This window comes from Saccostrea cucullata, unplaced genomic scaffold (genome assembly GCF_032062105.1).
Source record: "Saccostrea cucullata isolate Sc308-1 unplaced genomic scaffold, CSIRO_AGI_Scuc_v1 ctg312, whole genome shotgun sequence".
NCBI classification, from domain to species: domain Eukaryota; kingdom Metazoa; phylum Mollusca; class Bivalvia; order Ostreida; family Ostreidae; genus Saccostrea; species Saccostrea cuccullata.
The window spans coordinates 683821-711127 of record NW_026929887.1 but is presented as its reverse complement, the minus strand read 5'-3'; the positions used below and the strand labels follow the sequence as shown (position 1 = coordinate 711127).

Here is a 27307-nt window from a genome sequence, read left to right as displayed (position 1 = left end):
TGATTTAGATATATACGTGCATGTATATAAACACACCTTAGATTTACATGTAACAGAAAGAACTCCATTGAATCTACATAAATTCTATGTAGCACAATTGAACTCCTAACGTTTTTTTTCAGCCTGTCTAATACAATGTATCAGTCTATAGAATCAAATCATCTGTAATCCCTGATGACGTCAATGTAAGACAAATCAGATTGGTGACCGGAAGTATTTTGAAAATTAAATTATCAGGTCTACTGAAGTGTGAATTTTTATTCAAGCGGGGGGAGGGGGGTATATAGAAATCGGTATGTCCGTCCGTCCGTCTGTTACGTTTCTGGATACCCATCTCTTATCCGCAACTCCTCTCATACAACTGAATGAAATTGAATGAAACTTTCACAGAATCTTTATTACATATTGCCATTGTGCACTGTTACAACGCACTTTGAAAAATTACGCACTTTGAAAAAAAATTTCAAAGTGCGTTAAAATTGGGACCAAATCAACGCACTTTGCAAAAATAAAATTTCTTTTCAAAGTGCGTAAATAAATATCGACCATATTAACGTACTTGGAAGAAATGTGTATGACTTGGTCAATATTCTTAAAAATCTTAGATATGATAAATAATTGAACCTGTTTGATAACTCTTTGGTGATGAGGTCACTTAAAAATGTGGAAGTGAGCGATTTTGATTTTTCCATACTTTCCATAATTCTTTCTCTCTGAAATGTTTTACTCTACTTAATTTTTAGCTCTACTGGTCAGAGACCAGAAGAGCTTATGCGATAGTAATGCGTCCGTCGTCCGTCTGTCTGTCTGTCTGTCTGTAAACAATCTTTCAAAATACTACTCCTCCTACAGTTTTGGTCTGATTTCATTATAACTTGGCACACAAGTAGACTACACTAAGATACATAATTCTGTATATCGGTTTTTGATTTTGATTAACGGTGTTGCCGTGGTTACTAAAAATAGAAATTTCTGTGAAATTCTTTCAAAATGCTACTTCTCCTACAGTTTTGGTCTGATTTCAATATAACATGGCACGTAAGTAGACTACACTAAGATACATAATTCTGTGTATCGGTTTTTGATTTCGATGATTGGTGTTGCCGTGGTTACTAAAAATAGAAATTTCTGTGAAATTCTTTCAAAATGCTACTCCTCCTACAGTTTTGGTCTGATTTCAATATAACTTGGCACACAAGTAGACTACACTAAGATACATATTTCTGTGTATCGGTTTTTGATTTTGATTAACGGTGTTGCCGTTGTTACTAAAAATAGAAATTTCTGTGAAATTCTTTCAAAATGCTACTTCTCCTACAGTTTTGGTCTGATTTCAATATAACATGGCACGTAAGTAGACTACACTAAGATACATAATTCTGTGTATCGGTTTTTGATTTCGATGAATGGTGTTGCCGTGGTTACTAAAAATAGAAATTTCTGTGAAATTCTTTCAAAATGCTACTTCTCCTACAGTTTTGGTCTGATTTCAATATAACATGGCACATAAGTAGACTACACTAAGGTACATAATTCTGTGTATCGGTTTTTGATTCGATTAACGGTGTTGCCGTGGTTACTAAAAATAGAAATTTCTGTGAAATTCTTTCAAAATGCTACTCCTCCTACAGTTTTGGTCTGATTTCAATATAACTTGGCACACAAGTAGACTACACTAAGATACATAATTCTGTGTATCGGTTTTTGATATCGATTAACGGTGTTGCCGTTTTTACTAAAAATAGAAATTTCTGTGAAATTCTTTCAAAATGCTACTCCTCCTACAGTTTTGGTCTGATTTCAATATAACTTGGCATACAAGTAGACTACACTAAGATACATAATTCTTTTTATCAGTTTTTGATTTCGATGAACGTTGTTGCCGTTGTTACTAAAAATAGAAATTTCTGTGAAATTCTTTCAAAATGCTAACAGTTTTGGCATTTCAATATAACATGGCACATAAGTAGACTACACTAAGATACATAATTCTGTGTATCGGTTTTTGATTTCGATGATTGGTGTTGCCGTGGTTACTAAAAATAGAAATTTCTGTGAAATTCTTTCAAAATGCTACTCCTCCTACAGTTTTGGTCTGATTTCAATATAACTTGGCACACAAGTAGACTACACCAAGATACATAATTCTGTGTATCGGTTTTTGATTTTGATTAACGGTGTTGCCGTTGTTACTAAAAATAGAAATTTCTGTGAAATTCTTTCAAAATGCTACTTCTCCTACAGTTTTGGTCTGATTTCAATATAACATGGCACGTAAGTAGACTACACTAAGATACATAATTCTGTGTATCGGTTTTTGATTTCGATGATTGGTGTTGCCGTGGTTACTAAAAATAGAAATTTCTGTGAAATTCTTTCAAAATGCTACTCCTCCTACAGTTTTGGTCTGATTTCAATATAACTTGGCACACAAGTAGACTACACTAAGATACATAATTCTGTGTATCGGTTTTTGATTTTGATTAACGGTGTTGCCGTTGTTACTAAAAATAGAAATTTCTGTGAAATTCTTTCAAAATGCTACTTCTCCTACAGTTTTGGTCTGATTTCAATATAACATGGCACACAAGTAGACTACACTAAGATACATAATTCTGTGTATCGGTTTTTGATTTCGATGAATGGTGTTGCCGTGGTTACTAAAAATAGAAATTTCTGTGAAATTCTTTCAAAATGCTACTTCTCCTACAGTTTTGGTTTGATTTCAATATAACATGGCACATAAGTAGACTACACTAAGATACATAATTCTGTGTATCGGTTTTTGATTTCGATTAACGGTGTTGCCGTGGTTACTAAAAATAGAAATTTCTGTGAAATTCTTTCAAAATGCTACTCCTCCTACAGTTTTGGTCTGATTTCAAAATAACTTGGCACACAAGTAGACTACACTAAGATACATAATTCTGTATATCGGTTTTTGATATCGATTAACGGTGTTGCCGTTTTTACTAAAAATAGAAATTTCTGTGAAATTCTTTCAAAATGCTACTCCTCCTACAGTTTTGGTCTGATTTCAATATAACTTGGCATACAAGTAGACTACACTAAGATACATAATTCTTTTTATCAGTTTTTGATTTCGATGAACGTTGTTGCCGTTGTTACTAAAAATAGAAATTTCTGTGAAATTCTTTCAAAATGCTACTCCTCCTACAGTTTTGGTCTGATTTCAATATAACTTGGCAAACAAGTAGACTACACTAAGATACATAATTCTGTATATCGGTTTTTGATTTCGATGAATGGTGTTGCGATGGTAACTAAAAATAGAAATTTCTGTTAAAAACTCTCAAAATGCTTCTCCTCCTGCAGTTTAAGTCTGATTATAATATAATGTAGCATGCAAGTAGACTATACTAAGAACATAAAGAGACTTAATCAAGGATCATTATTCTTTTTATTGCTGTGGTAAAGTTTCAATTCCCAACTGCTTAAGAACTTTTCTCTTCCTTTGCTATAAGTACAAACCAGTAGAGCTTCAGTCTCGACAGAGACTTCTGGTTCCAGTTTGCATGCATATGTAAACAAAAAAATTATTGAAAGTTTTCAACGTCATATTCTTTATACAAATACATATATTTTGGTGTAGCATAGGCATCGGTGCCGGAAGGGGGTTCTTAAGTACACAAATGTTTTGCAAAGATATATAGGCATTGAAAATTGGGGCTTACCTTTGAGGGAGGGTGTCCACCCGAATAGGATTGAATGAGTGCATGTAAATTAAAAAGTTTTTCGAAAGAAATACGAGTAATTAATACAAATTGATTCTCTAATTTACTAAAATCTCATATGTGGAGCGCAGAGGATCAGAAACCCTTGACTTGAGAAGATGCTAAAATCTAAGTGTAGAGTTCTTGTTTTATATTTATTTTTTTCAAAGGTGTGTTATATCTAAATCAGATACTTAACATACAAAAATTATCTTTTTCATACTTTTTAAGTGATAAAAGTCAACTTACTAGGCCTAACTTATTATACACCCCGCTTGAAAAGCGGGAGGGCATAAAGTATTCGGTATGCCTGTCCGTCCGTCTGTTACGCTTTGGGGTACCTATCTCTTATCAGCAACTCCTCTCATACCACTGAATGAAATTTAATGAAACTTTCACAGAATCTTTATTACATATTGCCATTGTACACATTCTATTTTACTTTCTGATCCGACACATATTTTTGGTTTTTCACAGCAAAACATGGACACTGCCATTATATTCAAAGGCGGGGGTATCATATTGTGAGCTCATTGCTCACAGTACCTCTAGTTTGTGTGTTTTTTTTTAAATTTTATAACATGATGAAGCTTTTGTGAGTTGATGGTAGTACCAATGACGTCATATTTTGTGATTTGTAGAACTTATGTATAATGGATCTCAGCTTGGATTTCTCGAGTCTCCTTTGATATTTGGTACAAATGGAAATGATTGTTTAAAATGGAAAATGGCAGGGTCTGGAAATGTTACAATTCTTGTTAGAAGCTACGATTTGAAGAGGGTCTTTGTGATGAAATCCTATCTCTTGACAGAAAAGTACATGTACGTATATATTTTTTTCTTTCCTCAAAGTGTTTGCCTTGTTAAAGGGGAAGCAAAGTTTGAAATTGATAGATGAAGTCTCAAATACTCTTTTATACTTTTTACTAAATCATATTTCAAAATGAACATCATATTGATAAAACCTTTAGTTATCATTCATTGCTGTCTTGATTGCAGAAAAAAGTTTTAGAATTGATAGCCGAGTGCCACTAATTGTATAAAAGTATGAGAATGGATGGGGTTGTTTTTCTTATCGATGTCAATTTCTCACTTGTGAGGCTTTTTTATTTTCCGTAATGATAAAAACAAAACCAAAAATATAACAGGAACTGGATTTCCGGTGCGTTTACGATAAAATTTATATCCTCTCTTGCGTCAAAGCTTTTCGTATTTGACCAATTTTTAGACAGTTTTGTTTACAACAATGCCTAGTGGGTGATGTTTTGGTTTGGGCTGTTACCTCTTTATTCGCCTATTTTGTATTTATCAATTGGGGACTAACGGTCCCTGACATAAAATAATAATCAGAATTGTATTTATAAACATTATATGATATTCCTTAACATTAAAAACGATTGTTTTTGTTAGTGTTTATTATTGTAAACCTTTGTAATGTTGTCTGGTTATTCAGATTTGTGTTCGGGGAGAGGAATACTTGTGTTAATTATCTCCTCGCAAATGATTTGGGGGGGGGGGGGGAATGTATATATAGTAACGTGTTTGTGTGTATTTTAAAGCTGTAATTTGCAAGGGATCTATGAAAAATGCTGCTTTGATTCATAGAAAGTGGCTTTTGCAAGAGATGCTCCACTTTGATATGACCTTCTTGGAACTTTTGTCCAATCCCTACATATTGTCCATGAAATATGTTCAAAACAATCTGTGTATCGTTCATAAGTTTTTGCCACACTTTCCAAGTCATCCATTTACATGTAGCACAGAGACATTCTGCATACCGGTATGTTCTCAAAACATCTTATTCTTAACACATATTTCGCTTGTTCAGGTCATTTCCTATTTATTCCTACCACGACTAAATTTCAGACACTTCCAATTCGAAAACTTATTTTATCAATTTATTAATCCTTGACCTAATTTAACAGGTTTTTCATTGTTTCATGAGACTTTCTCTCCTCAAAATGAATCGTTCCAGACGTCTTTCATCAATACTCTATTTTGTAGACCCCTCATTTACTAGCATTCATCAAAAGATCCACACGACATTTAATGACTTTACAGAGGATACATTAACTCTTTGTTCTGGTTTAACTAAACAATTAAATCAGAGACCTCCGAATTTTTCTCTCCGAAGTCTCTTTTCAACCATAACCGGAAGTAGATGATACTACTGTTAAGTTTTAAAATGTAAGGTAAAATTTGAGGAATAAATGAGTGGTTTACAATAAATAGACCCGACGCAGGATGCGTGACACGAATTACTTTAAAGGGATAGAGTATTTAGAATTAAAACGTTTTTTTTTTAACCAGTTCCATGTAGATTCATGAAACAATTCTGAAACATGTTCGTTTATTATCAGACATTGGTTTTAATAATAAGGTCGTCTTTCACAAAAGTAAAGTGTTTTTATATAATTATATATATATATATATATATATATATATATATATATATATATATATATATATATATATATAAATTATGGGACGTGCCAGAGATATGGACCGCGTTCAAACCGCTGCATTTCATTTCCGGAAATATGCGTAGCATTTCCGACATTTTTTTGTTTTCATTTCCGACATTTTTTTTTTTTTCATTTCCGACATAATTTTTTTTTTCATTTCCGGAATTTACCTGTGCGGCAATTCAATGTTTTCTAAGTAAAAGAAAATGGAATTTTAAAACTATTTATGCCAAAATTCAAATTAAAAAAACATCTATACATTTATGCATACATATAGTACTAAGTCTAGATAAAAGAGTTTAATGAGCATAAAATTTTTCACCATATTAAATTTGCACTAAATTAAATGTCAATGACAGCACCATACTTATGTCCAAATCACTCATAGATTTACAAAATTGGATTTTAATGATTTATTTATGATTTGTTCCTTTAAATTTTTCACAAGTAAAGTTATCAAATTCGTTACTATAAGTACTGAATTGTATTTGAAAAATTTCGGAAATGACAACAAAAAAATGTCGGAAATGAAAAGTTGATAATTACCAAATATTCCGTAAATGAAATGCAGCCGTTCAAGCCTAATGATTTGATTATTTCTCCATGAAGGTTTTTATTCCCAATGTGTCGGTTTAAAATAATTTGGTAAAGATAAAAAAACCACACTGTATCTTTTTTTTAATGTCAAAATGATAATGATTGTTTTGATATGCTATATTTCTTGTCATTTGTAGGGAATACAGTTTAAAAATGGGAAAAATACATGTACCATTTTTTGTGCGTCTTCAGTTTTCCGAAGTTATAAACGAGTCTATCAAAATATCCGAAATTGTATTTAAATTTTGCAGATCAGGTGAGTTTTTTTCAGATCTATTGTTTATTTAAGTATATGTTTGATTTCTCAGCTGACACATGGAAATTTATTATTAATTTATTATTTTTCATTGAATTTAAATACCTGTGAACCTGTTTGAATAAACGTGATAGGCCTATCATTTGTTTCAGAAATTATTTACTTGATTTCTCTATAATAATAAACAACAGGTGTTACTGTTGTAAACTTTAATTGCCTTGCAAATTGTTCATGATGAGAAATTAGCAGCCTTAGGGATGGACATTCCTCATTGGTTAGCGTAGTTAGCATGTATCTCAATTATTTCATTTATTTATCTAATGAAAATATAACGAAATGTACTATGTAGCCTTTTAAATAACAATTTATTTTTAAATCCACACCTACACATATTTACCTGTAAATAATGAAATCAGATTTAACGACTCAAACAATACACTAGTCGCTCAAACATAACGCAAAATACGATTTCTTTTATTGTTTTATTAATTATATAATTCTTTGAATTATTAATAGTTCATTACTTCATCAATAAACATATAAATGTGTAAATTCAAAAATAGAATTGAACATATTTAATTAGGACAATGACATGAAACATGTTTTAGAAACTGCAAAAGAATGTTGAAATTACTTGAAGCCCTGGGGCCCGTTTTACAAAAGATTTTACGACTAAGACAAAAAACGTAAGATTGTTGTAACATTTTGCAAAATTAATATTTCTCTTTGAAATTGTTTGTGTAAAAATATCATACCACATTCCTTTTAAGAAGTTAAAAATAATTTTCGATATACTGTTTATTAAAAAGTTATATGAAGAATTAAATTTGGTCTTAAGTCGTAAGTTCTTTTGTAAAACGGGCCCCTGATCTTACATTCCTTCATTCTTTTTTCTAAATTATATCATTTTGTTGATTACAGAGATTTTTAGAAATTGCACGTTTGAAGTGACCCCTGTGTGTCCCTTTGTTGATTCCTTTAATGGTTGCAGGCTTACTAGGACACATGGCGATCCACACAAAGACACCAATGGTAAATCAGGATATCCAAATTAATTTTAAAATTAATAAAAGGGCATTGAAATTAATTCTTTCTTTATTGTTACTTTAAGCTTTACAGCTTATCAGTACAAAATAATACAAACAGTTTCAGTACAGAAGTGAATAATTTACAGGAGAACAATTCAGATGTATTTTTGTCAATAGAAAACTTAATAAATTTATTAATCAAATTATGTTGAGAGAAATTTATAATTGAAACACAAATTAATCAATAAACCAATCGTTATAATGGCCTGTAATATATGCTTATAAGGATTTTAATTGTGTGAGACTAGAACAAAATTAAATAAAAATGTTTCATTACTTAAGGAACAGTTTAACTATATATAGTATTTTAACAATGTGATGGGCAGTAAGGTTCTATGGAAAAAAAATCGCATTTTGCCATGCAGACCTCTTCTTCTTATTGTCTTAGCGCAACCAGCTCAATGATAGCTAATCTTGATCATTCACGTAGTCGCCAATTTGATAAAAATTAGTGTTTATTTTGTCTTATACTTACAATTGGTCGATATTTTTTTTTCTTAAATCTCTGTATCTGAGAACGTCATTTATATTTTGTTTAAATAGAAATCGTGAAGCTTTAATTTCATCACTTTTTTATTACACTTGCTAGGATTTTTTATCACTACATAACTAAACCTGTTGACATCTCTTACTGATCAGTGTCCACTATTTCTCATTGCATTGTTTTGCATGTATACTATAGTCTTAAATGGATTTTTTGAAAAAAAGTTTTGTGTTTTTTTAAATTAATTAAGTCACCTCAGGTGACCTATTGCTATCCATTTTTGTCCGTCGTCCTGCGTTAAAATTTGAACATTTTCAGCTTAGACTTCTCTGCAACTGCTCAACCAAATTCAACATAAAGCATCTATGGGTAAAGAGGAATAAAAAAATGTTAAGTGGTCGCAGGGACCCCTGGGCCTGAGGGGTGGGGCCTAAACCACTAAAATTAGTGCAATCTTTAAAAATCGTCTTCTTTACTCCTGGACATCAAGCAGTCAAAATGTTGGTATGATTGTAATTAGCATTGAGTCATCTACCAAAATTGTGAAATTCATGGCCCCAGGGTCAGGGGTTCTATACTGCTAGGGAGGGGCTAAATAGATTATATGGTGAAAATACATAAATTCTTTAAAGGTGTTCTTTTCAGCTCCTGGGCATTAAATAAAGTAACCAAGTACATAAGGCTGTCTTTTCCAAATTTGTGAATTTCATGGCCCCTGGGTCAGAGGTTCTGGTGGGGCCTGAATGATTATATAGTGAAAATGCATGAATTCCTTGAAAATCTTTTTTCTTTGCTCCTGGGTATTATTCCAATGATCTAAGTACATATCTAATATGAAGAAAGGTGTCTCTTCCAAAATGGTCAATTTCAGGGCCCCTGGGTCAGGGGTACATGTATCATATGGGGGGGGGGGTGTTACACAGTCTGAAAATAAATTAATGCTTTGAAATCTGCTCTTTGGTATTAATCAACTATTTATGATGAAATAAAATTTATGATAAAATTTCCAAAATTTTGAAACATGTAGCCCCAGGGTCAGTTGTTCCTGTGGGATGGGGTGCATAACTGGTTATAATGGGAAAGTGGAAATGCATTTTCTCTCTGTTACTCTGATCTATCTCTTGGTATTGCTTAACCAGAGTGAGCATGCTAAGTGTATAGTTATTATAAGCAATGGTGCCTCTTTCAAAATTTTGAATTTCATTGCCTCTGGTTTTAAACATGAACGAAACTCAATTGTTGGAAAGTTGTAACGTGATACTCAGTTTACCTATAAGGCCCGTGAGCATCTTGTTTTACAATAAATTCTGTCTTCAAATAACTTGTAAGGAGTAAAATGATGCTTGTTGGTTTGAACAAAACAACGAGGAATGTCTATTGTATAGGTATTGAGACTTACAGATCCTAATGGCATGACAGACGCTCTCTCTCTCCTCTCTCTCTCGTACTTGTTTCACAGAACTAAACTTACTTTCTTGACGATCCTTCAACAAAGAAAATGAAGGTGGGATGGGAAAAATGTTTTCAGTTGAAGTATCGTAAATATAACATTTGTGTTTTACTCTTTTTCAGAATGGATGTTAGTAACACGGAAGGACTATTGCAAAAGCGTTAAGGAGCTTACATCATCTTTCAAAACAGTGATATTTCCACCCATACTTGGAAGAAATACGTGCCAAGTAAGTGTCATACCTTACCTCCAATCCTAGAAGTCCATAAGTCAGATCGGAAAGGGAACGAGACCCTCCCCCTCCCCCCGCAAGGGATGTTTTATGATCTTGATATTAATCCTGATTGTAATTTACAAGTAAATGTTAATTTATAAAAAATATTGTCAAGTAACTTTGAACCTGACTATCCAGTACAGACAGTAATGAGAGAATTAATGGATAACTGCTACACGAGTACAATTTCTTGCAAAATCTTGTAAACGCGTTCGTACTGAAAGATATTAAGAGCTGGAGAGTTCATTTTCAATGTTTTAAACTAGGAGAATTGATTTCTGCAGTCAACAAATCATATATATAATATATAATAATGTTTATTCCTAATTGTCAATTGTTTTCTCATCACTTTGCATTTTTAGATTAAAATGATTTTAGCTATATGATTTTGATTATCATTATCTTTGACTATCTGAAAATTCTCATATGGACCATTTTTAGTTTGAAATACATGATTTGTATAATCTTTCTGAAAATAGGATTTTATATTCGGTTATCGGTATGATCATATATTATCATATATTATCTTTTGTTATCCTTCGTATTCCATGTTCTTTTCCAGATCGAAAAAGTCTAACTTCACGTACTGATATCTGCTTGAAAATAAATATCAAATGTGTATGTTCATAAATGCTCCATTATTAATATTTTTTTTAAAAAAGGCATATCTATTAAGCACAATATAAAAGGAACTCGTTTACCGACATAAATCCTTGCAAAACCTCAAGAATTGATTATCATTAGGAATCCAATGCGTTAGGAGAGAAATAATGTATTAAACATAATACCCCTTTACAGATACTGTTGACAACTTATGGAAACTTGAGGTGGTACTGGAGAATTTGCTTCCTTGACAACACCTGTAGTAACAGAACAATTCCAGCTGAAATTAATGCCACACCATCTCTTCAAACCTACATCTTTCCTGTCTCAAACATCTCTCAGAGGTAAGACAACACAACACGAATCCTTACAAAATTCAATGTAAAATTACATGCACTTACAAGATGCCAGAAATGAAATTGTTGTATAGTTTTGTGCTTTATTGCTTTTAAGAACAGTTTAATTTATCCTACAGATATAAACTTGAATTCAGCACTGTTCATCTGGATAGTATGAAGTTCCTAGGAATCATAAAAATAGCCTTTTCAGAAAGTTGTTTTCAAAGTAAGTACAGAAACGGTAAAATGTTATTGTAACTAACATTGATCCATCTCATCAATATGTTATATCGCAGGAGTTGTCTATAATGCCAAACACCGTATTTTTGGTTTATTATGAGAAAAGGTCTCTACAGCAGAGGAATATGTAAGCTTCAAAGACCTTTCATACACAAAATCTGCCCTTGAAATTTTGAAGACATATTTGAGATGATATTATTTATTTCATATAGTTTATTAGAATCAATTATCCTGAACACGAAAAGATAAGTGTTTTGCTATCTTAGAGTATCTTTTTTTCAGATTCCTCGTCTTCAGCATTGATTCCCTTAGATTTTACTCAAAGAGATGGGATTCAATTGAAACCTAGCATTTTTATGGTTATTGCAGTTTTGGTCCTATGTTTACTCGTTCTGTTTATTATCTCCCTTGGCAAGTACACTTACATTAACTTCTTATGTTTATACTAGTATCATGAACAATGCATATGTATCAATATACTCAGTAGTTTTAATTGAGCTTTGCCTGTATGCATTAACACTTATCAAAGTATATACACTTTTACAAAGTTTACGGAACATTAAATATTGTAAAATCAAACATAAATGGTCCATTTCCTTGTTAATTAGTAATTACTCAGAATATGCACAATTTTATAATCATAGAGTGTTAAAAATATATATTTTATGCAAATCTTTTTCCCTTTTAAATTCTTTGAAAGTATTGTCGATTCTTTCATAAATGGATTGATGCCATATCATTACACAGGTATAGCCAGAAAAAGACGAGGATTCTGCCCACATCTTAAGCCTCCAGACTCTACTGACAAAAAAGTGTCAATACACGACTTTTTAGCTACAATGACTGTAGAAAAAACTTTGGAGAGTATATTAACAGAAGGGAATCCAAATTATCGATGGTATAGTCACAGATTGTTGAAAGGAACGATTGTTGATATAGATAAATCACAAATTCAAATACATACGTAAGTACTTCATAGAAATTATTCAATTGATTTCTTAATTAATATAAACTTTCTGATAAACAGTGTCTTAAAAATTTGTTACAATTTAAAATAAAATCAAAGCAGGAATGTAAAATAAATGTAAAGTAGAATCATTTTTTGAGCTTATTAAGATTTGTTGTATTATCCGTCTTAAGTTTGCTAGGGAGAGGGGCATTTGGCGAGGTCTTTAGAGGAATTCTACTAGGAAAAGAAAGAAACGGGAAAAATACGGATATCGCTATAAAGGTATATCAGTTAATATATATCCTAATGAAAATTAATATATACAATTTATATTCATGTTTCCTTACGTAAGTTCTATGGTCGATACAATGACCTTGTCAGCAAATTATCATTGAGTCAAATGCTGACTGACGTTTTTTATACTAATTGTTTGTCCATTATTTTTTAACTGAATTGACGACGGATTTTTTCGTTAATTCCTGATCATGACAAGGAGCACACGGCGGGTGTGACCGGTAAGCAGGGGATGCTCACTCCACCATGGCACCTGATCCCACCTCTGATGTTTCGGAAGTCCATGTTTGCTCTGCTTCTATTTTGTATTGTCTTATGGACTTTGATATTGAAGACAGATCGTTATCTACATATCCTTCTTTCTGTAAACTTCTACATGTTCTATCCAACCAAAAAAATTTTTAGAAAATTCTCACATGATGAAATCTTTTAAAACATTAATTTTGTCTTCATAATATTCATTTAATATTTATATTGAAAAATTTTGTATTTTTTCAATTACTTACATAACAAGAGGTACATAGCAGGCAATAAAGTGTGAATTACAGTATGTCAATCATCCTTTATTGATAGTTAATGCGTAAATGATATGTTAATAGTGTAAATTTCAGTTGCTAGGTCTATGTTTCTTCGTTCTCTTCAAATACTTTTTATTTAAAATTATAGTAATTGAAGAATTTGTTTTAAGTGCTTGTACATAAAGGTCTAAGATACAAATATATTTTGAAAATTCAAAATAGGTCATGCATTTTACTTCTGTTTAAGCTTACCAATCTTATAAGAACTTATTTTAGGTTTAATATCTTATGACCGGTCCTAGAGTAATTAGAGTTAAGTTCTAGAGGTTAGGTCCACTGAACTGTAATGGTGTCGTTCTGCTGAATGACTGCACCTTGTTACATGTGTTTGAATCACTATCAAAGCCTGTCCTGTGTATTTGTTTAGCACACTAACAAGTTCTCGTGGTGGTATTTGCTAGTTTTCCACTGGGATTGCTGATGTTCTCGGTGGAGGACTTGGCGTGATTAACAAATTCCAATATAAATGACAATCCTTTTTTTATAGAGGTTATCAAAAAGTGCAGATCAACAATCTCAAGACGAATTTTTGTTGGAGGCTTTGATTTTATTGTAAGTCTTAAATATTTCACTTCGTATATAGGTTTGAACAGAGCATGTGTTGTAATTAGAAAAATATGGAAATAAGTAACCATTGTTCGTGTTGCTGCTAAAATATAACATCTATATAAGGATATTGTGAAAAACAAATATTCTTAATTAACTTAATTATTTGTATGAATAATGCTCTTGTGTAAAATATTTTTGTAGTTCTATAGCACTTGATAAAAATACATAGTATCAGGGACACTTACATAACTTAATAACTCTTAAAAGAGGTTGGTTCCTGTTATACAAAGTATTAAGGATTTTTATCGATTATATTTTTAGAATCTACTTACATACCTTAATAAAAAATAAAAACAAAAAAAATGGGGGTCTGTGCACTTCTTTTAGGACTACTGATCCATTAATATGACTTTTATGGGCAATAATTACGTTTAGCAAGTAAATCAGGTTTTTCATTTGATATTCTTTATTCTAATTAATTATTGAATCAAATACGGTCTTTATTCATCCTAAAACGTCAAATTAAAATTGTGACGACAAAAATAGTTTCAAATTACTTTGTATAGTCAATAATTTGACCTTTCTGCACTCCAAAAAGTATAACTGTATGTAATATAAAAAAAGTATACGAATAATTTAATTTACAGACTAGTAAAAGCAATTGTTTTAAGCTTTCTTGATTTGTCCACTTCAATATAAAGGGTCTCTCCTTAATTCTTCTATAATCTAAAGACGAGTGATTGAAACGACGATACTTTTTTCATCAGGAGTTGAATCATTAAAAAGGACATATTAAATAAAATCTAGTTTTATTGCAGCAAATTTCAACACAAGAACATTGTTAGATGTTTAGGAATTTCATCTTCGAACGGAGTATATATGATACTTCTTGAATTGATGTTGGGTGGCGACTTGAAAACTTTTCTACGAAACACAAAGGATAAAGAGGTACTTCAATTTCATAGCTGTTTAAACAAAAGAAATTTTTAACAAAAATATTGTAATGCCTTTGTTTTTATATTATTTTATGTGTTCTGACTACTGATCTGGTAGACGAAAGAAAATTGCTCACATGGGTTGTGTCTTTCGAAGGGGATGTTTACTCCTCCTAGACATCTTATCCTACCTCTAAAATTTCTGTTCACACATTTGTTATGTTTATAGTATTTCAAGACCGATCACTTTAATTTTTTCTTCCTTATGCATCAATTAACTACATGGTGCTAATCCTTCGAATTTGACAGGTTATTATACAGAATTAGGAAGCATGATCAGAGACAAAACGGTTAAAGGAATGACTTACTTCACAATAAATGACACTTATATGAACACGTAAACATGGTTATGTTATTGAAATTCTTACCGAACACGTATAATTTTAAAACAATGTTCATGTACATTTAATTCAGACACAGAAATCGACCTTGAAGATGTCTGAACTTCTGCGTCTAGCGGCTGATGTTGCATGTGGCTTGAATTACTTGGAATCCCTTCATTTTGTTCACCGGTAAAGAAAGTAAATAGTATCAGTGATATTGAAAAATCAAAATTTGAAATATATTGATAACATATTTATTGTTTGTTTATTTGCAGAGATATAGCAGCTCGTAATTGTCTGCTTACAAATTTAGGACCCAATCGAGTTGCAAAACTTGGAGATTTTGGCCTTGCCAAAGATATATTGTTGTAAGTACAGTAACTGTTTATTATTAAAAAAGGAGGGGTGAGTCATAAACGGCATTTACAATGTATGATTTACTATATTTTGTAGGAAGGACTACTACAGAAAGGAGGGGACCGCCTTACTTCCCATTCGATGGATGCCCCCAGAGGCGTTTCTTGAAGGATATTTTACATCAAAATCAGATGTTTGGTAATTTATTTCAGTGAATTGGTAGAGTGCTTTCGTGTATCCTATTATATGGACTAACATTATTTAGCATTTAAATCTAAAACATTAACGATACGTATTTCGAGATGATTTTCCTATTTCCAAAAAAGTTTTCTTTATTAAACGTTTTTTTGGCATTTTAAGAATCAACTGAAGATCTAAAAATAGTATGAATATACTATATAGTTTTGTAATAGTGAAACGGATGGGTTCATAATCTACATGTACAGGGTCTCTCTCTCTCTCTCCTTTAAAGTTCTTGTCTCTCTTTTAATCTAAGTCAACGTATTTTTCACTTTAATTCATTTATATTCTTACCTCATCTTTTTATTTTACAACATAGGGCGTTTGGTGTTTTAATGTGGGAAATTTTCACGTCTGGGTTTATTCCTTATCCTGGTCTCCAAAATAATGCAGTGATGACATTCGTTACAAAAGGAGGTCGATTAGAAATGCCTGTCCTTTGTACTCCATCCATGCAAGTAGATTGAACTTACATGAAATTTATCCTCTTTATTTCATTCAATACATGATTGTATGCCCAATTATCTTTCATATTTCAGGGCATATACACATTATCAGCATTAAAGGCATTTAAAATTATACCCTATTAATTTTTTTTTCCAGCTATGATTTAATGTGTTGTTGTTGGCAAAGTGATCCGATTGAAAGACCCTCATTTCAAACAATACATAGATTTTTAAACATGACTTACAAGGTAAGTTTATCAAAGCTGCAGAGGTAATAATTTTGTGTGTGAGGGTGTGTATGTTTTCAAATTTTTGATGTAATAATGTTACTTTGCTTCATTTATTATAAACCCTATTTTTCAGAAATTTCAGAACGAAGAGTCGGCAAGCAGTGAACAAACTGAAGAAGACAAATCCTCCCCAAGATATTGTTCAAAGGTCTTCAATGAGGAGGAAAGCTCCCCACTAATGTTAATAGACGAAATTTGTAGAGGAGGGATGTGACATCAACATTCCTCTTGTTCAAAAAAGTTTGAATCTTAAAACGACTGCATATAATTACAATTTACCTTTTATTTTGAAAAGCAAATTTGATTATAACAGTCCTTTAAAAGCTCAATGTGTTCTTCAAATGCTTTACAATTTTTTTTATCGTATTTGTTGTTATTGTTGTTGTTAAAATAAATGATTTATTCTTGTTATATTTACGTGTTTGTAGTCAGCGAACTCACTGAATTAACACGTTTGGAATTTCCAATATACTATATAACCACTTTCTGGAAAGCTTCAGTTAATGACCTCATACACCGCTGTGCAGTTTTCATTTTGAAAATGCCAAAATTTATACCTTATTGACTTTTAGGAAGATAACCAAAAAATTCTACGAAAATATTATGTTCCCGGAAAAGATAACAAAAGAAATGATAAATACGCACAATAAATTCATTTCAATCAATATTTATTACATAAAAACAATGTACGATGTAGTAAGAAATTTAATATAATATTATTTCCTTTTGTCTATTAATTAATTATATATAAAGAATTGCAATGTGTGTGGCAATTAATTTCCAAAGGTTTTTATTGGTAATTTCAAATAATTTTGAGCATTTGCTTAAAAGTACTAGTAATATTTTACGTATTTGCAAATTACAGATTATTTTTAAAGAATTGTTAATAAGCTGAAAGGCGCGCCTATAAAAAATGTACTGTTTATACAATGTCCGTTAGAAACTTATCATACATATAGATTTATTCTTTAATGGTCATAAAAATTAGGAAAGTACGTAGTTGCAGCAAATCCTGATTTCCTTTATGACTGGTTGTGGCGCATATCATCTATTCTCTTTCACTCCAATCTGCATGTTATGACTTCATTGTCATTTATTTTGCATCAATAATTACTAGAAGCACTTACATCAGCTTGCAGATTTATGTTCTCAAAAACTGCTTAATATTTAGGCCTAATCATTCCAATTTTTGAACGCAGTTGATACATATAATGAAACAATTAATCTAGAATTTGTACCAGCTGACAAAACAGGTAACAAAGTTGTTGTAAGCTAAGGATCATTATTTAAAGTGTAAATATATAGTGGAACTGTGATTTTATTCTATTAGTGGCAATCTAATTTAAATTCATATCTCTCTTTTTAAGAAGGCCATATTTCAGTCTTCATATTTCTAACTTTACCAATGAGCAAAATTAATTTGACCATACATTTAAGGAATGTTTTTAAGTTTTGTGTGAGTTATTGGTGTGTGAATCACACAGTCTTGTCACGTAGGCATATTTCGTGAGGCGCGCTAGCTTAACTTAAAAACATTCCTTATATTTACATTTTACATGTTTAGAAGCACCAAATACATACTCAATATTTGAATTTCTCGCTTCCCTATATCGTTATTCTTTTACTAACGTCGCCGTAGCCTTAATGTGACGTCACGTTAACGCACGTTTCTCCATGTATATTTCTACGCTTGAGTATACACAAAAATGGTTTTCAAATCAATTTCACTGTTGGCTTAGTAGAAAAACACAGCGAATGTAAATATTTACCTATATTACCTTCTTAAACTTCATTAATATCATAAAAAGATGCATAGTGGGTTCCATTAAATGCTCTACCAACCGGGACCTTTTTTCTTTAGATATGCTAGACAATATTGAAGGAGAAACTTCTGTTTCTCTTACCCCGTAAGTGGAACTCTTTAATGTGTAGTGTTTAGAGCTTCTTTAAAATGCTGCTTATAATTGACAGTTTCTACATGAATGTACTTTTTTGAGATCGTGTCTTTCAACTGTTGTATACGTATGATACTAAGACGCCATATTAATTGGAACTCTTTTATTACGAAGATAACAAAGTAATAATCAATTCAAACAACAAATGATTCATATATGACATCTTCCTTTTTCTAGATAAAATTTTAACTTTAAAGATATAAATTTAATTCAATGCATAACGCTTACAATTGTACAGAGACATGTTTAAAATGACTAGACTTAAACTGACTAGATAATCAAATGACAATTGAATATGTTAATATTACAAAATTAATGAATGAAATTACAATAATAAAGTGTTTTCTCCATTGGATCCTCCTTGGAATGAATAAACACAATATGAACACATTCACATATAACAGAATTTCACAGATTCACATCACTTTAGCCTCATGCACACAGAAATCACACGCAATCCTTGAATCTTTCTGGCTGCTTTATTACTCTGCCTGATCTGGTTGTGACAGGGTTATCGCACGGACTGCTGGTAAGTGAACACTTTTGCTGATCTGGAACATCATCTGTAGACTGAACGGTAGGTATATCTTCCTGTACATAAGGTTCGACTGGTTCTTCAACATGAATTTGCGCTTTTGTCGGACGGATATGCTTTCGGTTTCTGCGAAATTTGCGTCCACTGTTGTCTTGTAGGATGTACGATCTTGGTGATGCATGATGGTCTGTGACAGTTGCTGGACACCATTTGTTGTTATTCCTCATCAGGACATTTTCATGCGAGTTGAGGTCTCTGAGTGGTGTTTTTGAGACATGCTTGTCAAAGTTGATTTTCTGCTGCCATTTCCTGGTTTTTAGTCTCATGTTGATTTCCTGAGTCATTTTAGGGTTATGTAGAAGTGGTTCCGCTGTTGGTATGTCTGTTTTCAACATTCGGCCAAGAAACAATTGTGCGGGTGATAATCCTAAGTCCTCAATTGCAGTGTTCCTGTAGGCTAGCATTGCCTTGTAAGGGTCCTTAGCCTTTCTTAGAAGATTTTTGACAGTTTGGACGGTGCGTTCTGCTTGTCCGTTGCTTTGTGCAAAGTGTGGGCTGCTGGTCTTGTGAAGAAATCCATAGCTTCTTGCAAAGTTGACAAATTCTTTACTTGAAAACTGTGGTCCATTATCCGATATCAATTGGTCTGGAATACCATATTTCGAGAATTGGCTCTTCAGGTGAGTGATAGTGTTGGTGCTGGATAAATTTTCCAGTCTGGCTATCTCAGGCCATTTCGAGTAGTGGTCGATTGTGACAAGATAATGTCCTCCTCTGTACTCGAACAAGTCTGTAGATACTATGGACCATGGTCTTCCAGGTGTATCTGTGATAATCATCAGTGATTCCTTCGGATTCTGCTTACTGTTCAAAGCACAGATACTACATCTTGAAACTTCCTCTTCTATCTGTGATGCCATTCCAGGCCAGAAGAGTGATTCTCGTGCTCTTGATTTACACTTTACTATTCCTAAGTGTGATGAATGAAGAGTCTTCACCATCTGGTTTCTCATCGCTGATGGAACTATGACTTTGTGGCTTTTGTACAGAATGCCATCTATACATGAAATTTCTTCTCTAAAGTTCCAGTATTTGTGAATGCTCTGTGGCACTTCTTCTTTGTTATCTGGCCATCCATTTTGGACAGTTGTTTTCAGGGTTTGTAGTTCTAGGTCTTCCGTTGTTAGCCTTTTGAACTGTATGTATTCCTGAGGTGTTACTGCAAGATATGCTAACTGGTCAACTGAAATATCGAGCTCTAAGTCTTCTTTCGTTTCCGGTAAGAACGCTCTGCTGAGTGTATCAGCTAGGAACATAATTTTTTCCTGGTTTGAACACAACATTCAAGTCATATTTTTGAAGTGAGAGCAGTAGTCGCTGTAGTCTAGCTGGAGTCTGGTATAGAGATTTCTTGGAGATTGACTGTAGCGGCTTGTGATCTGTCTCCACTGTGACACTTCTTCCAAAAATATATTGATGGAATTTCTCGCACCCAAAAGAAATAAATAGTGTCTCTTTCTCTATCTGCGCATAGTTCTGTTGACTTTTGGTAAGGGCTCTGGAAGCGTATACGATGGGTTGTCCTTTCTGAACAAGTGCTGCCCCCAGTCCTTTTGAGCTTGCGTCAACTGTGATAGTCAAAGGTTTGTTCGAATCGAAATACCTCAACACTGGTGCTTGACAAACCATTTGTTTCAGTTTCAAGAAACTATTCTGCTGTTCTTCGTCCCAATGCCAACTTGTGGTCTTTTCTAAGAGCTGACGAAGTGGAGCGCTGACTTCAGACATGTTGGGAAGAAACTTCGAGAGATACTGAATGAAGCCTAGGAATGTCTGTAGTTCCTGAGTACAAGTTGGTCTGTTCATTTCTGTGACAGCTCTAATTTTCTCTTTGTCCGGTCTCACTCCTGCTGAAGTCAGATTGTGTCCCACATATGTAACTGTGTCCTTTCGGAACTCACATTTTTCTGCATTTAGCTTTAGATTGTAGTGTCTGATTTTGTCCATGATAATTGCAAGTCTCCGGTCATGCTCCTTGAGGTCTCTGCCCCACACTAGAATGTCATCAATAATAGCTTCACAGCCGTCGATTCCTTGTACCAGTTCTGAAATCTGTCGCTGATAAACTTCAGATGCTGACTTAATGCCGAATGGGAGTCGAGTAAAGCTATACCTCCCGAATGGGGTATTGAATGTACACAACTTGCTACTGGCTGCATCTAGGCGAATCTGCCAAAATCCTGAAGTAGCGTCAAGTTTTGTAAACACTGTGGCTCCCTCTATCTCTGTGAGAACATCCTCTATAGTCTTTAACGGGAAATGTTCCCTAAGAATTGCTTTATTTAAGTCTCTGGGATCAATACATATCCTGACTTTGCCGTTAGCTTTTGTCACTGTCACCATAGAGTTTACCCATGGAGTTGGTTCCTGTTGTTTGATGACAACACCTTCACGTTCCATGCGGTCTAATTCCTGTTTGACTTTTTCCTTAAGGGCAAGTGGTACTTTTCTTGGTGGATGTATGATGGGCTGAACATTAGGATCTATCCTGATTGAGTGTTCCCCTGGCAGGCATCCAAGACCTTTGAACACATCCCCGTATTTCTTCTGAATGTCTTTTGGAATGTTTTTAAACGCTGCACTTCCTATGTCTAACGTTTCCTGTTTCACTCTGTTGACCGACATCCGCTGAATCAGATTTAGCGTTTCACATGCCTTTGCACCAACTATCGGTTTTGCTTTGATGTCAACAACCAGAAACTCAATGTTCTGAACTCTGTCATTCACTTGGCACGCGAGTGTTATTACACCTTTTGGTACAATTCTGTGTCCTGAATAAGATTTCAGAGTGTTTCTTGTACTTCTGAGTTTATGGTGTACGTCAATTTTGTTCAGTGTGCTGTACGGCATAACATTACACATTGCACCTGTGTCGAGCTGGAATTTCACTGGTTTACCATTTACGATAATAGTCTGTGTCCACTCTAGATCTTCGTGGTCTACAGAATTCACATGCGATTCCATCTGAATTCTCCCAGCATAGTATTCCTCTCCTTCGTCACTTGAATACTCATTGTCGACAACATGTACAGTCTTCTTAGTCCTACACATTTTTTTGAAATGATTTGGCTTCTTGCACAATCCACACGTTTTTCCTTTGGCTGGACATGAGTCTTTTCCATGCTTGTATCCACAGCGTGTACACATTTTCTGATCATCACTATGTTTTCTCTGTTTAGTTTCACTGAAGTTTTGTCTCTTTACAGTGTCATAACTATGAGAGTGTTTGGATGACTTCTTATAAGATTTCTTTATCAAGTTTACCTTGGAATCCTCTCCAGAGTTGTGTGCCATTGACTTTGCTTGTGAAGTTGACATTTCATGCAGACGAGCGATTTCCTGTGCCTTCTCTAGCGTAAGGTCACTACCTACATTGATCAGTTTTTCACGTATTTTTGTGTTGTTGATGCCAATCACGAGTCTGTCTCTGACCATATTGTCGGGTTCCTGGTAGTTACACTCTTTCACTAACAGTTTCAAATCAGTTACAAACTGGTCAAGAGTTTCTCCTTCTGTCTGAGTTCTGCTATGGAACTTGTATCTGTTGTAAATAATGTTGGTTCTGGGCTTGACATAAGCTTCGAATTTATCAAAGTGTACCTTTAGTGTCTTTCGTTCCTCTTCGTTTAGATTCCATGTGAAATATATATCACGTCCTTTCTTGCAAACCCAGATCATCAGATATGCGCACTTTTCGTCCTCAGTTTTCTTTTTCAGGGGTCCCGAGAATGCGAAGTTCACGTGCTGCAAAAACGATTTCCACTGGCCTTCCAAATCATCACTTGCCCAGTCCATGGCAGGCGTTGAATCCGACAACAAATCCATCACTCTCTCCCGTCTTTTTCACAGACAGGATAACCGTCGATGGCTTGTATTTGTGAGACTGTTTTCAGATTACTTCTGACACCATGTTGTATACGTATGATACTCAATCGCAACTTCTCGGGCCTTTCCGACTAGCGGAAAAACGACCTCGAATGTATATGGTAGTCGCCATGACAACCCTCCTTTTTCACGATCTTGGAAATAAATGCATGGAGACATTTTATCTGTGGAATATGGAGTTAAACTTTATTCAATGTAATGATATTACCTAAAATATACCATAGAAGGGACTTCTAACTACGTCTATCCTATATTTGAATAAACAGGAAATGTATAAATTTTTAACATCCGGTGATGTTAATACATTCGAGGTTGTTTTTCCGACCTCTGACGGAAAGACCCGAGATGATGCGATTGGTATGATACTAAGACGCCATATTAATTGGAACTCTTTTATTACGAAGATAACAAAGTAATAATCAATTCGTACAACAAATGATTCATATATGACATCAACAAACAGTCGGAATTCCCGTGAAAATCAATTGCATACTATTATTAGAACACCATTTTTTACAGTCAAATGAAGCAGAATTTGTTCAAAACTTTATCAAATGAACATAAGAAGAAAAAAAAGAAATAGTTGTGGGTTTGACTTTGACAATGGGATATATCGAAGAGGTATCATCAATTAAAACTACATGAATAGTTTCTTCAGTTCATGTGTCGATTCAGTATGTCCCCGTGAACTTGAAATTAAAGATAAACAGTGTCTTACACATCTGTTTCATTTAAGGATATTTTGCTATAAAAAGAAAAGATTGGTAATCTAACAAAAACACTTAACGAGATCTTAACGACTTGGTTTTTTTTTCTCTCGTCGTCTTCTCTTATCTACCAACGATCTTGCAAAATCGATGTCTATAAACGAGACCGTTATATCCTTGTTTCCTCAACTTGTTGTCATTAGCTCGATTTATGAATTTTTTGTAATCATAACCTTTTACATTCATACTTATGGGTGTACTGCTAAATAAAAGTAAGGCAAGTCAACGATAGAAAAATTAAACCATGATTTAATAAAATACAATGCTATAATAGCACTTTTTTCCTTTTTTCTGCTTCGTTTTTCTTTCATTGACAGTATTATTATATTATTTTTCATATAAATTCTTTTAGATGTAGCACATTAATTGGATAAAAGATTTTTTAAAAAATTGAATAACATAAGTTGCCTACGTCCCAAAACGTAAATACTCCGCTTGACGTAAAACGGTAAATTTGAAAATATGCTCAATTTCAGGCCATTTTTGGAGGAAAATTGTCTTATTTTCTACGCTGAAATTAATTGAATCGATTTTGAATAAACATCACAAGATATTGCACATTCATCAAAAGCTATAGAACATGCATCGCAAGATTTTGCATAAACATCTCAAGACTTTGAACATACATCACAATATTAAACTGAATACTTAGAAAGAGGAAAATTTGATCTTCTTCTTCTAAGAAACACCTTCGCCACAAAACATTATAGTTCCTAATTTCTAAATGTTCTCGGTATGGAATTTATTCATACGGTCTTAATTAAGGAATGTTTTTAAGTTTTGTGTGAGTTATTGGTGTGTGAATCACACAGACTTGTCACGTAGCCATATTTCACAGTTGACTTAGTAGAAAAACAATAAAAATTACGGCATTTTATAAGGTCTTTCCGAGAACTTTAAAGAACCTTGAAACACACTGAGAGTTATAAAATGAAAATTGTTGCATGAAAAGATTTGATTTTTAGGTCACCCGAGTAAACTCAGGTGACCTATTGCTATTCGTTTTCGTCCATCGTCGTTTGTCGTTCGTCATGCGTTGAAATTTGAACATTTTCAGCTTCTTCTCTGAAACCGCTGAACCAAATTCGACCAATTTTGGCAAATCGCATCTATGAGTGAAGGGGAACAAAAATTGTAAATTTCATGGTCCCTGTCCCCCTGGGGCCTGGGGGTGGGGCAAAAACCTCTTAAATTAATGCAATCTTTCAAAATCTTCTTCTGTACTCCTGGACATCAAGCAGTCAAACTGTTGGTATGATTGTAATCAGCATTGAGTCCTCTACCAAAACTGTGAAATTCATGGCCCCAGGGTCAGGGGTTCTAGTGTTAGGGCGGGGCTAAATACATGTAGATTATATAGTGAAAATGCATTATTTCTTTGAAATTCATCTTCTCAGCTCCCAGGCCTTAAATAAACTTACCAAGTGCATAGTTATATTGCATAAGGCTGCCCCTTCCAAAATTGTGAATTTCATGGCCCCAGGGTCAGGGGGTCTAGTGCTAGGGCGGGGCTATATAGATTATTTAGTGAAATGCATAAATTCTTTGAAATTCTTCTTCTCTTCTCAAGGGCATTAAACAAACTAACTAAGTGCATAGTTATGTTGAATAAGACTGTCTCTTCCAAAAGTGTGAATTTCATGGCCCCAGTGTCAGGGATGTTAGTGCGAGAGCGGGGCTATTAAGATTATATAGGGAAAATGAATTATTTCTTTGAAAACCTTTTCTGCACTTGGGTATTAAACAAATGAACTACGTACATAGTTTTGAGGAGGAAGAATGCCTCTTTGTGATTTGTGAATTTCATGGCCCCTGGGTCAGGGCTTCTTGTGTTGGGGGGGGGGGGGCTCTAATGTTTATATAATGAAAAGCATGAATTCTTTGAAAATCTTTTCCTTTGCTCCTGAATATTATGCCAATGATCTAAGTACATATTTATGATAAAGAAAGCTGCCTCTCCCAAAATGGTTAATTTCCGGGCCCGTGGGTCAGAGGTATTTGGAGGGAAAAGGTATATAATCTGAATAAAGATTATTGTTTGATATTAATTGATCAACAATTTACGATGAAATAAAATTCATGATAAAATTTCCAAAATTTTGAAAATATGTTGCCCCAGGGTCAGTGGTTCATGTGGGGAGGGGTGCACAATTGATTACAAAGTGGAAATGAATTTTCTCTTTGTTACATGTTACTCTGATCTAACTCTGGGTATTAAGTAACCAAAGTAAGCATGCTAAGTGTATAATTATGATAAGCAATGGTGCCTCTTTCAAAATTGTGAATTTCATCTTCTCAGGTTTAAAACACGAATCAAATTCAATTACGGGATACTCGGGTGACCTATAAGGCCCATGGGCCTCTTGTTTAAAGAGGTATCCTTCCTGACTAGGGATCAGCGTACCAAAACTGTCATCAATTCTTTCATCATATTCTGCAAATAGATCAAGTATAACTTGAATGTCTGGGGGGAATAGTCAAATTTAAGGTTAAGATTAGCACTTTTTTTAGTAAAATCTAAACATAGGTAATCAGAGATTACAGAGCTCACCTCAACGAATGTTGTCTTTAAGTAAGGCAAAGTCACACTAGTGTACATTCCAAAAATGAAAATATTTAAGCAATTTTGATCTGATACTTTGAAATAGACCTACATAAAAAATTTAAACTAGTTCTTCTTCATGAAAATGTAATTCAAATCCAGCATCTGAAGCAAATTTGAGAGTTTTCATCCCTTGATGCATCATTTGTGCAAGTTTGGTTTATACAATGTTATATAAGCCTTATAGTTTTTAGCTCACCTGAGCCGAAGGCTCAAGTGAGTTATTCTGATCACATTTTGTCTGTCGTCCGTCCGTCTGTCCGTCTGTCTGTAAACTTTTCACATTTTCGACTTCTACTCCAGAACCACTGGGCCAATTTTGACCAAACTTGGTACAAAGCATTCTTGGGTAAAGGAAAATTTAGATTGTAAAAATAAAGGGCCAAGTCCCCTCACAAGGGGAGATAATCAAGAAAATACAAAAATAGAGTGGGGTCATTAAAAAATCTTCTTCTCAAGAACCACTGGGCCAGAAAAGCTGAAACTTATGTGGAAGCATCCTGGGGTAGTGTAGATTCTAAATTGTTCAAATCATGACCCCCGGGGGAAGGGCGGGGCAACAATGGGGAATCAAAGTTTTACATAGAAATATATAGGAAAAATCTTTGAAAATCTTCTTCTCAAAAACCACTAGGCCAGAAAAGCTGAAACTTATGTGGAAGCATCTTGGTATAGTGTAGATTCTAAATTATTCAAATCATGACCCCCGGGGGAAGGGCGGGGCCACAATGGGGAATCAAAGTTTTACATAGATATATATAGGAAAAATCTTTGAAAATCTTCTTCTCAAGAACCACTGGGCCAGAAAAGCTGAAACTTATGTGGAAGCATCCTGGGGTAGTGTAGATTCTAAATTGTTCAAACCATGACCCCCGGGGAAAGGGCGGGACCACAATGGGGAATCAAAGTTTTACATAGATATATATAGGAAAAATCTTTGAAAATCTTCTTCT

At 33.6% G+C, this 27307-nt stretch overlaps 2 protein-coding genes and 1 long non-coding RNA gene across 3 annotated transcripts in view; 2 read left to right on the top strand and 1 right to left on the bottom strand.

Moving 5' to 3' along the window:
* LOC134282403 (uncharacterized) overlaps positions 1-15776 on the top strand; it is a 39456-nt gene extending 23680 nt beyond the window's left edge. Inside the window, exons 4-13 of the mRNA XM_062764798.1 lie at positions 4376-4556; positions 6934-7052; positions 7974-8084; positions 10197-10303; positions 11147-11295; positions 11427-11515; positions 11812-11940; positions 12277-12493; positions 15493-15585; positions 15671-15776. Coding sequence (XP_062620782.1) covers positions 4376-4556; positions 6934-7052; positions 7974-8084; positions 10197-10303; positions 11147-11295; positions 11427-11515; positions 11812-11940; positions 12277-12493; positions 15493-15585; positions 15671-15776 — 1301 coding nt within the window. The remainder of the gene's footprint in view (positions 1-4375; positions 4557-6933; positions 7053-7973; positions 8085-10196; positions 10304-11146; positions 11296-11426; positions 11516-11811; positions 11941-12276; positions 12494-15492; positions 15586-15670) is intronic.
* Positions 15777-16266: 490 nt separating this feature from the next.
* LOC134282426 (uncharacterized) lies at positions 16267-16961 on the top strand. The gene is made up of 2 exons (XR_009995286.1): positions 16267-16508; positions 16624-16961. It is a non-coding gene; the product is annotated as an uncharacterized LOC134282426 (long non-coding RNA).
* Positions 16962-18952: 1991 nt separating this feature from the next.
* Positions 18953-20053, bottom strand: LOC134282402 (uncharacterized protein K02A2.6-like). The gene has a single exon (XM_062764797.1). It carries the CDS (start codon positions 20051-20053, stop codon positions 18953-18955), a length of 1101 nt encoding a protein of 366 aa, XP_062620781.1.
* Positions 20054-27307: the final 7254 nt, after the last annotated feature.